This window comes from Rhinoraja longicauda, chromosome 17 (genome assembly GCF_053455715.1).
Source record: "Rhinoraja longicauda isolate Sanriku21f chromosome 17, sRhiLon1.1, whole genome shotgun sequence".
Lineage (NCBI taxonomy): Eukaryota > Metazoa > Chordata > Chondrichthyes > Rajiformes > Arhynchobatidae > Rhinoraja > Rhinoraja longicauda.
Window position 1 is genome coordinate 9,587,666 of NC_135969.1, and position 14,013 is coordinate 9,601,678.

A 14,013-nucleotide genomic window follows, 5' to 3' on the forward strand; every position below is an offset into this window, starting at 1 on the left:
CTGCAGAAGGCTAAGAATCTGAAACAAAAACAGAAAATGCTGGGAATACTTAAATATCTAGTTTATTGCTCTGTGTTTCTGGTAGAGTCACTTAACCACCAACAGTGCAATTAATGATGCTTTACACCGACCGCCATCATAATCACATATTGTTAAACTGCAGTAATAGCATCTTAATCTTTGATCCTTGACTGTAATAATCTTTGCTCGGCAGCAGACTGGTGCTGCCAATGGAACATAAATCTCACATTGAACTGTTCGAACAAATTACACACTATTCAGCGACTGTACGATTGTAAACTAACACGAGGATTCAACTGGGGATTAGTTCACGCTTGCATGCAGAATCATTTGGAACATTTATCGGGATTGTGCCTGGCAAACTTAACCTTTTGGTGAGAGCCTTGGTGGTTAGAAAATATTTTCAGTTGTAGTTTATAAGACTTTTTGATTATTTCCAGAGTGGGAATGTACAGCATGATTAGTTTTGCAAAACAAAAAGATCTCTGTAAGCATTTCACTGTACATAGGCACATGTGACAAGAACATATCATTGAATTAAACCACTGATTTAATTTCACAATAATGCACTGTGGTTAAATGGTACAGAAATATCACATGCACAAGTTTTCTGCTTTATACCTTCACTGTTCTTTGGGACAACTTCGAAATACTTGACCCAGGATTCACATAGTCACTCTGCACAAATTTAAAAAAGAAATGATTCAAACAGTACTTCAATTAATTAACACAATTATTATTCAGACTTCTTGGTATAAATTCTGGATTACCTGTTGGCGGTCTACTTCTATTATTATATCAGAGGATATTAATGCAGGAATAGAAATTAGTAAAAAATATGTCAACATGGTCTTCATTTTGAATGATGCCCTGCAGAGAAACACACCACAGACTTTATTCAGTACTCTATTAATAAATAACTGTGGCACTGGCCTCTTTCCTACAACGTAGGTGTAATGCTGGCAGACCATGTAATGTAAACAAACTGTGTTTTAAAGCAAATAACGATGATCTAGGAAATTTTCGTAACCTGAATAGTTTGAAGAATATTCTGTACAAAGAGCTCAATAATGAACCATAATTCATTTGATGATTTGGTTATCGAGTTCATTCACAGAATGCTGGAGTAACTCAGCAGGTCAGGCAGCATCTCAGGAGAGAAGGAATGGGCGACGTTTCGGGTCGAGACCCTTCTTCAGACATTGAGACATTGGGTTATTGAGTTCAGTAGGTCCCTTACTTTTACCAGCAATGAATTTCACAACAGTACACTTTGTCTATTTTCTGATAACCAAAGATTGGTCAAAGCAAAAAAACAACGTATGCTGCTGTTATAGGGTTTCCTCTGCCATGGTGCATGGGCGGCAGAATTTTTTTCCATTCAGGGCGGCACGGTGTCGCTGCAGCAGAGTTGCTGCCTTGCAGCGCCCGAGACCCGGGTTCAATCCTGACTATGGGTGCTGTCTGCATATGTGTGTACTTCTGAGTATGTGTATATATACACACAAACTTTTCTCTTTTTTTTTCTTTCTTTTTTTCTCTTTCTCTTTTTCTTTTCTTTCTTTTCATTTCTCTTTCTCGTTTATCATATTGTTCACAGTGTACTATGTTTACATATTCTGTTGTGCTGCAGCAAGTAAGAATTCCATTGTTCTATCAGGGACATGTGACAATAAAACACTCTTGACTGTATGGAGTTTGTACGTTCTCCCCGTGACCTGCGTGGGTTTTCTCCGGGTGCTCCGGTTTCCTCCCACACTCCAAAGACGTAAAGGTTTGTAGGTTAATTGGCTTCAGTAAAAATGATGAATTGTCCCTAGTGTGTGTAGGATAGTGTTAGTGTGCGGGGATCGCAGGTCGGCACGGACTCGGTGGGCTGAAGGGCCTGTTTCCGCGCTGTATCTCTAAACTAAACTAAACTAAATTAAACTAAATTAAACTAAACTAAACTAAACTTTCAAGAGTGCAAAGAGATAAGCATTCCATTAGCCAAGAGCTGCTGTCCCTGTCCATGGCCTCGTCCCAGTGTGGTGGTTGTGGCAATTTAGCCCGAGCTGGAGTAGTCTCCAGGAGAGGATTACCAGGGACTCCATTAAAGGTTAAATCAGGCCCATCCAGGAGCCTGATTGGAACTCAACTGAAATGAACAAAAGTCACTGACCCATTTGCAAGTTTCCAGATTAGTTAAGTTTATTGTCGTGTGTGGGTATGGTGGAAACCTTTCGTTGTGTGCTAACCAGTCAGTGGAAAGACAATACATAATTACAATCATGCCATCCACTGTGTATTGATACATGGTAAAGGGAATAACGTTTAGTGAAAATAAAGTCCAACAAAGTCAGATTAAAGATGGTCTCCAATGAGGTAGATAGTAGCTCAGGACCACTCTCCAGTTGGTGATAGGATGGTTCAGTTGCCTGATAACAGCTGGGAAGAAACTGTCCCTGAATCTGGAGATATGCATTTTCATACTTATGTACCTCTTGCCTGATGGGAGAGGGGAGCAGAGGGAGTGACCAGAGGGAGACTGGTCCTTGATTATGCTGGTGGCCTTGCAGAGGCAGCGTGAAGTGTAGATGGGGTCAATGGGAGTGAGGTTGGTTTGTGCGATGGTCTGGGCTGGTGCAGATAGATGGCGATGACACCGCTGTTATGGGCCAGACCTCGAACAACGACAAGCAGAGTACAGGAAGGAGGTGGAGAGCTTCGTAACATGATATCAAGACATCAACCTTTCCCTCAATGTCAGCAAAACAAAGGAGCTGGTCATTGGCTTCGGGAAGCAGGGTGGCATATGCACTCTCATCTGTATCAATGGTGTTGAATTGGAGTGAGAGCTTCAAGTATCTTGTTATAAATATCACCAACAATTTACCCTGGTCCAACCACATTGAAGCCACAGCCAAGAAAGCACATCAATGCCTCTACTTCCTCAGCAGAGAAAGGACATTTGGCATGTATTCAATAACTCTTACTAATTTCTCCAGATGCGCCTAGAAGGCATCCTATCAAAAGGCTTCACAACTTAGCTGGGCAACTGCTTTGCCCAAGACTGGAAGAAATTGTCGAGAGTTGTGGCCGCAGCCCAGTCCATCAAAAAACCAGCCTTCTCCCCCTCAACTCCCTTCCCTTCTGCCTTGGGAATGTGGCCAGCATAATCAAGGACCACTTATACTTCGATCGTTCCCTCTTGTCCCTTCAAGCAGAAGATCCAAAAGCTTAAAAGGACATATGTCCAGATTCAGAAACAGCTGCTCCCACGCTGTTATCAGCCTATTGAACACGCATCGCATAAGCTAATGGGAGTCCCAATCCTCCAACTTACCTAATTGTGGCTCTTGCACAGTTTTTCATTTGTATTTTCGCAGTAACCGTAACACTATAGAAACATAGAAACTAGGTGCAGGAGTAGGCCATTCGGCCCTTCGAGCCTGCACCACCATTCAATATGATCATGGCTGATCATCCAACTCAGTATCCCATACCTGCCTTCTCTCCATACCCCCTGATCCCTTTAGCCACAAGGGCCACATCTAACTCCCTCTTAAATATAGCCAATGAACTGGCCTCAACTACCTTCTGTGGCAGAGAATTCCACAGATTCACCACTCTCTGTGTGAAAAAAAACTTTCTCATCTCGGTCCTAAAAGACTTCCCCCTTATCCTTAAACTGTGACCCCTTGTTCTGGACATCCCCAATATCGGGAACAATCTTCCTGCATCTAGCCTGTCCAACCCCTTAAGAATTTTGTAAGTTTCTATAAGATCCCCCCTCAATCTTCTAAATTCCAGCGAGTACAAGCCGAGTCTATCCAGTCTTTCTTCATATGAAAGACTATATGTTCTGCCAAAGATAGACACAAAAAGCTGGAGTAACTCAGCAGGCCCAACAGCATCTCTGGAGAAAAGGAATAGGTGACGTTTCGGGTCTCAGCCGAGGTGACGTCGGGACCCGAAACGTCACCCATTCGTTTTGTCCAGAGATGCTGTATGACCCGCTGAGTTACTCCATCTTTTTGTGTCTACCTTCAGTTTAAACCAGCATCTGCAGTTCCTTCCAACACACTATATGTTCTGCATTCTGTTTATTTTTTTCTTTCCACTATCTTTTGTACGTGTGTGGTTTGATTGTACTCATGTTTGGTGTGATTTAGCATGCAGCATAAAGGTTTTCACTGTATCTTGGTACATCTGACAATAATAAACCAATACCTTAACATAGGTATTCACAAAGGGAGGGGGGAGCAGGTGACCTTCCAGCATGCACATTGAAAATGAAGAAACAACCAAGGAAAAATGAAGAAAATGAAGAAAGTTCAAGGATGTACCTTTGACATCTGCTTAACCAAGCGACCCGAAATAAAAGAGTCTAAAGAAGGGTCCTGACCTGAAACATCACCTATCCATGTTCTCCAGAGATGCTGCCTGACCTGTTGAATTGCTCTCGCACGATATGTCTCTCTTTTGAAATAAAAGAGGATGGTTTGGAATCGCGGATATTTGGAATCCACAAACTGCGGAGCATCCTGGACAATACAGCTCACCCCCTCCATGACACACTGTTCGATCTGAGGAGCACCTTCAGCAACAGACTGGTTCCACCACGATGCAGCACAGAACGCCACAGGAGATCCTTCTTCCCTGTGGCTATCAAACTGTACAACTCGTCCCCCTTCTGTCGTGGGGTAAACTGACTCCCCTCTCCCCCCCCTTCCCCAATCTTTGAACACCTACAATCCTTTCCACTCATCACTTTAATTTCATGTTTTTGTTTCATGTATCTTGTTGTTTTATGACAGTTGGCAGAACAATTTCCCTCCTGGGATAAATAAAGTTCTATCGTATCATATCGTATAGGCCACTGGATCACAGGTAACTTCTATCCATTGAAGGTTACATGTTTGAACACTCTCTAGAGGCAATAGGTTCAAAAAACAAAACATAATTAACAAAGGCTACACAATGGGACGCGTCCACCATCTTGATCAGAACCATTTTGTGTTCAAGCAGCACTTATCCACTGATAATCTCCATCACTTGGCTCCAGGCTCCACCCAGGCGTGGTTCAAAAAGCTGCAATCGAGAGACTAAGTGAGAGAGACTCTATCAAGGGGAGAATACTCCAGTGGTTTAAATCACAGCTGGCACAAAAGAAGATGGTTGTGATTGTTGAAGGTCAGTCCTCCCATTGCAGGAGGTCTGAATTGGACATGTTTGCTGATGATTTCACAATGCTGAGATGTTCTGTTCCGTTCCGTTCAGTTCAGTTCAGTTCAGAGACACAGCATGGAAGCAGGCCGACAAAGCCCACGCTCTGTTTGCGTGCATCACCAACAATCCACAAGACGTTTCACACCATCTTGGACACCTATGCTATTTGGCCGCTATATCATCAACCAACGTAAACATTCATTCCCCATGTCGTCAATTCACAATGACATTCGAAACATATAAGATTATTAAGGAGTTGGACACGTTAGAGGCAGGAAACATGTTCCCAATGTTGGGGGAGTCCAGAACCTGGGGCCAAAGTTTAAGAATAAGGGGTAGGCCATTTAGAACGGACCCTGACCTTTCTGCAACAAGTGGGCGGCACAGTGGCGCAAATGGGAGAGTTGCTGCCTCGCAGCGCTTGCAGACCCGGGTTCGATCCTGACCACGGACGCTGTCTGTACGGAGTTTGTACATTCTCCCCGTGGGTTTTCTCCGAGATCTTCGGTCTCCAAAGCGAATGTACAGGTATGTCGGTAAATTGGCTTGGTAAATTTAAAATTGCCCCTAGTGTGTGTGTGTAGGATAGTGTTAATGTGTGGGGATCGCTGGTCGGCGCGGACCCGGTGGGCCGAAGGGCCTGTTTCCGCACTGTATCTCTAAACTAAACCACACTAAACTAAGTTCATTGTTCTGAGGTCCAGGATGGAGGATGCAGCAAACATTTAACGGTTATAACATCCTCACACACAGACCCCGGCCCGTTAATCGATTGAAATGGAGAAAGAGCATCGGGGAAAGGCACTGAGCAGCTCAGAGGTCGGTGGGAGAACGTGGAACTCGTGTACAAACAGTGAAAGTATTCCTTGCAAGCCGTACAAATAGGTTCCATCTGCTCAGCTGTGTGGCAGGGTCTGTATATCCCACTGGGGATTCTTCAGAATGCACTGAGTGGAGACAGGTGCTTCTCAATCCTCGGGGACGGCCTCAGTTTTGGCTTTTAGTTGGCTTTTAGTTTTAGCTTTACCTTTAGAGATACAGCGTGGAGACGGGACCCTTTGGTCCACGGGGTCCGCGCCGATCACCCGTACACCAATTCCATCATAAACACACACCAGGGACAATTTACAGGAACCAATTAACCCACAGACCTGCACGTCTTTGGAGTGTGGGAGGAAACAGGGGCACCCGGAGGAAATGCATGCGGTCACGGGGAGAGCGTACAAACTCCGTACGGGCATTACCCGAGGTCAGGATCGATCCCCGGGTCTCTGGCACTGTCAGGCAGCAGCTCTACCGCTGCACCACCGTGCGTGGGCGTTTGAGAGAAAGCGTGACTTTGACAGAGGCCGAGTGAGTGAGCTTGTGCACAAGGAACAAATATTGAAGGATAAACAATTACGGAGAGTTCAGAGGGTCGACTGGCACTCAGTCGATTGACCAAGAGATTCGCGTTTGAATTCAACTGAGATTCTCAGGACATAAATTGATTTTGCCATGGATTGTAAGGATCGCAAAACACAACCGGATTTCATGACATGTTTGTTCAGCCCCCAATTTGACTCGGGTCAGAGCTAATCAATTGATTGCCACTTGAATGTGTGCTGAGAAGAGTTAAAATGGAATGGCAATTCAATGTAATTTGTGCCTCATTTTTCAATGTCAGTGCCTGTAAGCTCATAAATCACATAGCTCCATCTGGCAGCTCATTCCAGATATGGACTACCCGCTGAGTGAAAGCGATGCCCCTGAGCTTCATCTTAAATCTCTTCCCTCACAACTTAACCCCATGCCATCCAGTTTCAGAATCCTCGACCCTGGGAAGTAGATTATGAGTGTTCTCCTAATCTGTGCCCCTCAAGAACTTGTACACTTCAATAAGATTATCCCACAGCCACTTACACAGCAAATGAAAAGTCCCAGCCCATTGAACCTCTCCCTATTTGTAACTCCAACCAGCAAGCCTAGCTAACTAAACTCTTGGTGAGTCTCCTCCAACCTCATCTATTGCATCCGCTGCTCCAGATGTCAACTTATTTACATCGGCGAAACCAAGCGCAGGCTCGGCGATCGCTTCGCTCAACACCTGCGCTCGGTCCGCATTATCATATCATATCATATCATATATATACAGCGCGGAAACAGGCCTTTTTGGCCCACCAAGTCCGCGCCGCCCAGCGATCCCCGCACATTAACACTATCCTACACCCACTAGAACAATTTTTTACATTTACCCAGTCAATTAACCTACATACCAAACTGATCTCCCAGTGGCCGAGCACTTCAACTCCCCCTCTCATTCCCAGTCTGACCTTTCTGTCATGGGCCTCCTCCATTGCCATAGTGAGGCCCACCGGAAATTGGAGGAACAGCACCTCATATTTCGCCTGGGCAGCTTGCAGCCCAATGGTATGAACATCGACTTCTCCAACTTTAGATAGTTCCTCTGTCCCTCTCTTCCCCTCCTCGTTCCCAGATCTCCCTCTATCTTCCTGTCTCCACCTATATCCTTCCTTTGTCCCGCCCCCTGACATCAGTCTGAAGAAGGGTCTCAACCCGAAACGTCACCCATTCCTTCTCTCCCGAGATGCTGCCTGACCTGCTGAGTTACTCCAGCATTTTGTGAATAAATACCTTCGATTTGTACCAGCATCTGCAGTTATTTTCTTAAACTCTTGGTGAATCTCTTTTGCACCATTTCCAACAATAAGCCTCGCTGTTGCCTTCCTGTCAGCTATTAATTTTCTAAATTTTGCCCAAATTTGACCGGGTCATGATTCTTGGTGATTTTAACATTCATGTTTGCTGTCCTACTAAGCCTCTTGTGAGCGAATTTATGCACCTGGATGAGTCCTTCAATCTGACTCTACTTACCACTGGACCCACTCACAAGCTAGGCCATACACTCGACCTAGTGCTATCGTCCAGTTTCCCAATCTGCAATATTGAAATTATTGAGGCTTGTCTGTCGGATCACAGCGCTATTATTTTTGATGCATCTCTGCCTTCCGCCAAATCTCATTTCCCTGTTCGTTACTCCCGCTACATAAACTCATTGACTGCCAGTAAGTTCTCCGAGGCTCTCATAGCTGCCCCCAACATCTGCACTATTGAGGCTTCTCCCCCCCATCTCAGCACTGAGGATCTCATCTCCTTATTTAATACCACTTGCTCTTCCACCCTGGATTCTGTTGCTCCTCTTAAAATGAAAAAGCCTAAGCCCAAAGGTCGGCCTTGGCTCAATGACACCACCAGAGCCCTAAGAAGGGAGGTAGAAAATCAGAACGGAGGTGGAAATGTGATAAGCTTCAAATTTCCTTCGAAATTCTGAGAAACAATCTTCTCAAATACCAGGAAGCAGTAAAGTCTGCGAGAGCACAATATTTTTCCAACCTTATCTCCAAAAACTCTTATAATTCCAAGGTCGTATTTAGCACTATTAACTCTGTCATATGTCCCGCCCCCAGTACCAGCTTAGTTGGATCCCCTGCTAAGTGTGAAGAATGCTCTAAATTTTTCACTAGCAAAGTTGAGAACATTAGAATGAATATTTCCCCTCCCACCCGTGACCTAGCTGTCTCACTGGTCTGTTCATCTAAATTGGACTGTTTCCAACCCGTCACTCTAGCCTCCCTTGCAAAGCTTGTCTCCACCATGAAACCTGCAACCTGCCCCCTTGATGCTGTCCCCACTGTCCTTCTGAAGGATGTCATTGCAATAGCCGGTCCCAGCATCCTCTCTATTATCAACAGTTCTCTGGCCACTGGCACCGTTCCAACCTGTTTCAAGCACGCGGTGGTCCAGCCCCTCCTGAAAAAACCTAACCTAGACCCCACCTTGCCTAGTAACTACAGACCCATTTCCAAACTGCCATTCCTGTCAAAAGTCCTTGAAAAGGCAATTCTAAATCAATTACTGCCTTACCTGCACCAAAATACCATCCTGGAAAGTTTCCAGTCAGGTTTCAGGGCCCACCACAGCACAGAGTCTGCCTTGTTGAAGGTACACAATGACCTGCTTCTCGCCATCGACACCAGCGACTGTGCAATCCTGCTCCTTCTCGACCTCAGCACAGCGTTCGATACAGTGGACCACACCATCCTTATTGACCGTCTCCGGTACGCGGTTGGCATTGAAGGCACTGCCCTGAGCTGGTTTGTTTCCCACCTCAAAAATAGGAGTTTTGCCATCAACATAGGCAGTTATTCCTCTGCTCCAGCTAGCCTCTCCTGCGGGGTTCCACAAGGCTCCATCCTCGGCCCCATTCTCTTCTCTCTGTACATGCTCCCCCTCGGCCAAATCATTCAAAGGCACGGCATTTCTTTCCACTGCTATGCGGATGACACACAGCTTTATCTCCTCCTGAAACCCAACAACCAGTCAAATTTAAACAGCCTCTTACATTGCCTTGAGGACATAAAATGTTGGATGGCACAGAACTTCCTTCAACTAAACGAGAGCAAGTCTGAGGTCATCCTATTCAGCCCGCCCGACTCCATCAAAACGATAACAGGCAGCCTTGGAAGCCTATCCTCCCTAGTCAAACCGCATGTCAAAAACCTTGGCGTGATATTTGACTCTGCATTAAAATTTGACAAGCAAGTCAACGCTGTGGTAAAAGCCAGCTTCTTCCAGCTTCGTACCATAGCTAAAATCAAACCATTCCTCCAATTTGACGACATTGAAAAAATCATTCGCGCATTCATTTCCTCCTGCCTAGACTACTGCAACTCCCTATACACTGGGATCAGCCAATCATCCCTGTCCTGCCTGCAATTGGTCCAAAATGCCACATCGAGACTCCTGACGGGTACCCGTAAAAAGGACCACATCACCCCGATTCTGGCCTCTCTCCACTGGCTCCCAGTACGGTACAGAATCTATTTCAAGCTCCTCCTATTCACATACAAAGCCCTAAACAGGCTTTCCCCCCATATCAAAAATCTTCTAACCCACCACTCTATCTCCAGGTCCCTCAGGTCGGCCGACTTGGGGCTACTGACTATCCCGTGGTCTAGGCTTAAGCTCAGGGATGACCACGCTTTTGCGGTTGCAGCTCCTAGACTGTGGAACAGCATCCCTCTCCCCATCAGAACTGCCCCCTCCATCGACTCCTTTAAGTCCAGGCTCAAAACCTATTTCAACTCCCTAGCGTTTGAGGCCCTCTGAGGGGGCGCTGTGAACTGTTGATGTATGTGCTGTTATGTTTGTGTGCCATTGTATGTTCGTTTCTTAGTACCTGAACTGATGTACAGCACTTTGGTCAACGTGGGTTGTTTTTAAATGTGCTATACAAATAAAATTGACTTGACTTGACTTGACATTTTTTTGAACTCCTTCCCCTTAGGTCTCTCGTTTTCACACCATACCCTTCCATATCCCTACTTCTCCCTTTCCCCTGACTCTCGGTCTGAAGAAGGGTCTCGATCCGAAATGTCACCCATTCCTTCTATCCAGAGGTGCTGCCTGTCCCGCTGAGTTATTCCAGGATTTTGTGTCTCCTTCCTGTAACTGGGCGACCAGAACTACACACAGCACAGTTCTCCAGGTGTGGACTCACCAGTGACTTGTACAACTGTGTACTCAATATTCTTCACCATGAAGGAAATATGCCTAACACTGTTCACCTGACTCACCATTTCTTGGGGAATAAATGCACCTGTCCTCCCAGATCTCCCTGTTGAGCTACTCTCCAGGGCCCTGCCATTTACTGTGTGAGTGCTGCTCGGGCTTGATATACCAAAGTGAAACATCTCACACCAGCCAGAGTTAAACTCCATTTGCCGTTCCTTGGCCCATCTTCCCAACTGAACCACATCTTTCCATAAACTTGGATAACCGTCCTCGCTGCCTCTTATTTCCCACCTATTTTTGTGTCATCTGCACACTTACGAACATTGTAAACTACATTGCCAACCAGCTCATTAATGTATGTTACAAAAATTAGCGGACCCAGCACTGCGGCACTCCACTGATCGGAGGCCTCCAATTAGATAAACAATTACCCTTTGACTCCTTCCCTCCTTCCAAAAGAATGGGTCGACTAGGCTTGTATTCACTGGAATTTAGATGGATGAGAGGGGATCTTATAAAAACATACAACATTCTTAAGGGATTGGACAGGCTAGATGCAGGAAAAATGTTCCCCATGTTGGGGGAGTCCAGAACCAGGGGTCACAGTTTAAGAATAAGGGGTAGGCCATTTGGGACTGAGATGAGGAAAAACCTTTTCACCCAGAGAGTTGTGAATCTGTGGAATTCTCTGCCACAGAAGGAAGTGGAGGCCAATTCACTGGATGTTTTCAAGAGAGTGTTAGATATAGCTCTTAGGGCTAATGGAATCAAGGGATATGGGGAGAAAGCAGGAACGTGGTACTGATTTTGGATGATCAGCCATGATCATATTGAATGGCGGTGCTGGCTTGAAGGGCCGAATGGCCTACTCCTGCACCTATTTTCTATGTTTCTATGTTTTCTCCAAGCTAATTTAGAATGCACTTGGCTAGCTCACCTTGGACTTCATACAATCCACTTTATTCCCTTACATGACAGGGACAATATATGTTCCTCTGCTATTCCTGTAACCTGCTTTTGGCCCTATCTTTTGTTCCTTCAGGAAGGTGAAGGAAGTCCCAAGTGGAAAGGAATTGTGAAGGGAAAGTGTGGCTAACAAGCAGACAATAACATGTGGAGGTTAATGTGTGAATGGAGACTTCAGAAAAAAAATCAAATGTGCAATCTGATTTGGAACTCACCGGAACCAAACATGAAACCAGCGCATCAAACTGCATTCCAGTGAAACGTGGGAAACTAAATCTAAAGTTAGAGAGAAAACCCAGAGTCCTGAGAAATGGTGGAGTTAAATTGGGGTCAATCTAATGGAAGATCTCAAACCACAAAAGGAACAGCAAAAACAACAATGCACATATTTTGAAATTAACAGAATAATTTAATGTATTCAGCCTTCTGTGTAAGGGTATCTTTTGCAGAATTACATGCTTTATTTGATTGTGTGAAGAGACTTCACTTCTGTAAAACAGTAGCAGTGTCAGAGGGCACTATTTCTCAACATACACCATTTTGGAAGCCGTTGCAGTGGTTGGTCTGTTGCCCACTGCTCAAGTGACCCGGATTCAATCCTGACCTCAGGTGTTGCAAGTGTGGGGGAGTTTGCATGTTCTCCTCCCGAGTGCTTGGATTTTCATCAGTTGTTCAGGTCTCATACCGCTGCCCACACTCATGCTCCACGTAGGTAAATGCAAAACAAATCAAAGGAGAGTTGATGGACATGCGAGAGAGAATAAGTTGTAGTGTAACATGGAGATGATGGAAGGTGCTTAATGTAAAAGGGCCTAGAAGGGCGGGTTAGAAGAAGGATTGCCTGTTTTCCCAAGGGATTGCTCTTCTGAGAGTCGCACCAAAGCTGTGGGCCAAATGGCCTCCTTCTATCCCACGATGAGTAAGTGGGCACCAGAGGCATCGTTCAATATCCCCCCCTTTGGAGCTTCCCTCAAAAATGATGCCAGAATCAACCTGTTGCTGTTGGATCTTCGGATCTTTCCAACTTTTCAAAATGGAGTTACCCTCAAACAGAAATTAGTCTGGTGCATTGCTTCACCTCAGGGAGTACTTTGGAAACTTCACCCTCTATTTGTTATCATCATTGGAACTGGAAGAGCATTTGTTCTAGTGTCATCAGTGCCGCTGAAGTCATTGGTATTGTGTTAAAGTGGTTATTGAATTAAACTAGTAAGCTTGGCAGAAACTGTTTTTTTTAATCTTTCCCACTCAGTTGGCAGGGAGTTCAGTCCATATTAACACGTGCCGTCATCAGGTGAATGGACAATTGCAGTTGATACCACATGGTACTTTGTGTAGGAAGGAACTGCAGATGCTAGATAAACACAAAATGCTGGAGTAACTCAGCAGGGCAGGCAGCATCGCTGGAGAGAAGGAATGGGTGGTGTCTTGGGCTCTGAAGAAGAGTCTCGACCCGGAACGTCACCTATTCCTTCTCTCCAGAGACGCTGCCTGTCCCGCGGAGTTACTCCAGCATTGTGCGTCTGTCCACGAGGTATTGTGATTGATACTCGTCAGCTCAATGTGCAACGTCCATTATAAATGTCTGCAGGGATCTATGACTGAAAGAGAGGAAATGCGCAAAGCTGTATCATTTTTTAAGATGTAGTGATTGAACAATAAAACCAGGAAAGGGATGGCAAAGGGAAACATTTTCACCATCCCATCTCACCACTTGGATAAAAATAATCAAATAACGAAGGAACAACATAGTCAGTGGGAATTCCGTCAATAAATCCTTTTCCGTTGAAGTGAACAAACCAGCATGGAATGGCGGTACCTTGTTTCAGATTGAGTCTGTAATTTTTCTGGGACCCCCTGGAAGATAGGAATATAAATGCAGGTAAGAAGTCTACAGAGATTGTTTAAATGGCGAATAGGACAAGTTAGTAGAATTTGCTATCTTGGATATAATACCTTGTCACCCTGAGTTTGTGACCTTTCACATCCATTGTCGCAACAGATTTGCCTTGAACTAAACCAGGGCGGACGTCATATACCACAGCATCCACTCCATGGTAAAACTGGCCTGCAGCAGAGTAAAGGAAAACGGATTGAATTGCAATGTGACAAGTACTTCAGTGCAGGATGCCCACAGGGAATAATGCACCTCCTAGTTAATCGTATCTGTGAGGAAGACACGTACAATGAATGATTATGATGTTGTTAAATTGTGATTAAAACAAAAAATCATAATAATAG

At 45.0% G+C, this 14,013-nt stretch overlaps 2 protein-coding genes across 5 annotated transcripts in view; both read right to left on the reverse strand.

Annotated features, from left to right (window-relative positions):
- Positions 1–917, reverse strand: part of LOC144601728 (inter-alpha-trypsin inhibitor heavy chain H3-like) — a 79,041-nt gene extending 78,124 nt beyond the window's left edge. For 3 of the 4 annotated variants that reach the window (XM_078414051.1, XM_078414053.1, XM_078414050.1), the window contains exons 1-2: positions 792–917; positions 643–699 (exon numbers count right to left, since the gene is read on the reverse strand). In XM_078414051.1, the coding sequence (XP_078270177.1) occupies positions 643–699; positions 792–878 (144 nt within the window). In that variant the 5' untranslated portion in view covers positions 879–917. The remainder of the gene's footprint in view (positions 1–642; positions 700–791) is intronic. The other variant, XM_078414052.1, reaches the window with a different exon arrangement.
- Positions 918–12,160: 11,243 nt separating this feature from the next.
- Positions 12,161–14,013, reverse strand: part of itih3a.1 (inter-alpha-trypsin inhibitor heavy chain 3a, tandem duplicate 1) — a 37,882-nt gene continuing 36,029 nt past the window's right edge. Inside the window, 2 exon segments of the mRNA XM_078414060.1 lie at positions 12,161–13,629; positions 13,729–13,840. Coding sequence (XP_078270186.1) covers positions 13,467–13,629; positions 13,729–13,840 — 275 coding nt within the window. The 3' untranslated portion in view covers positions 12,161–13,466.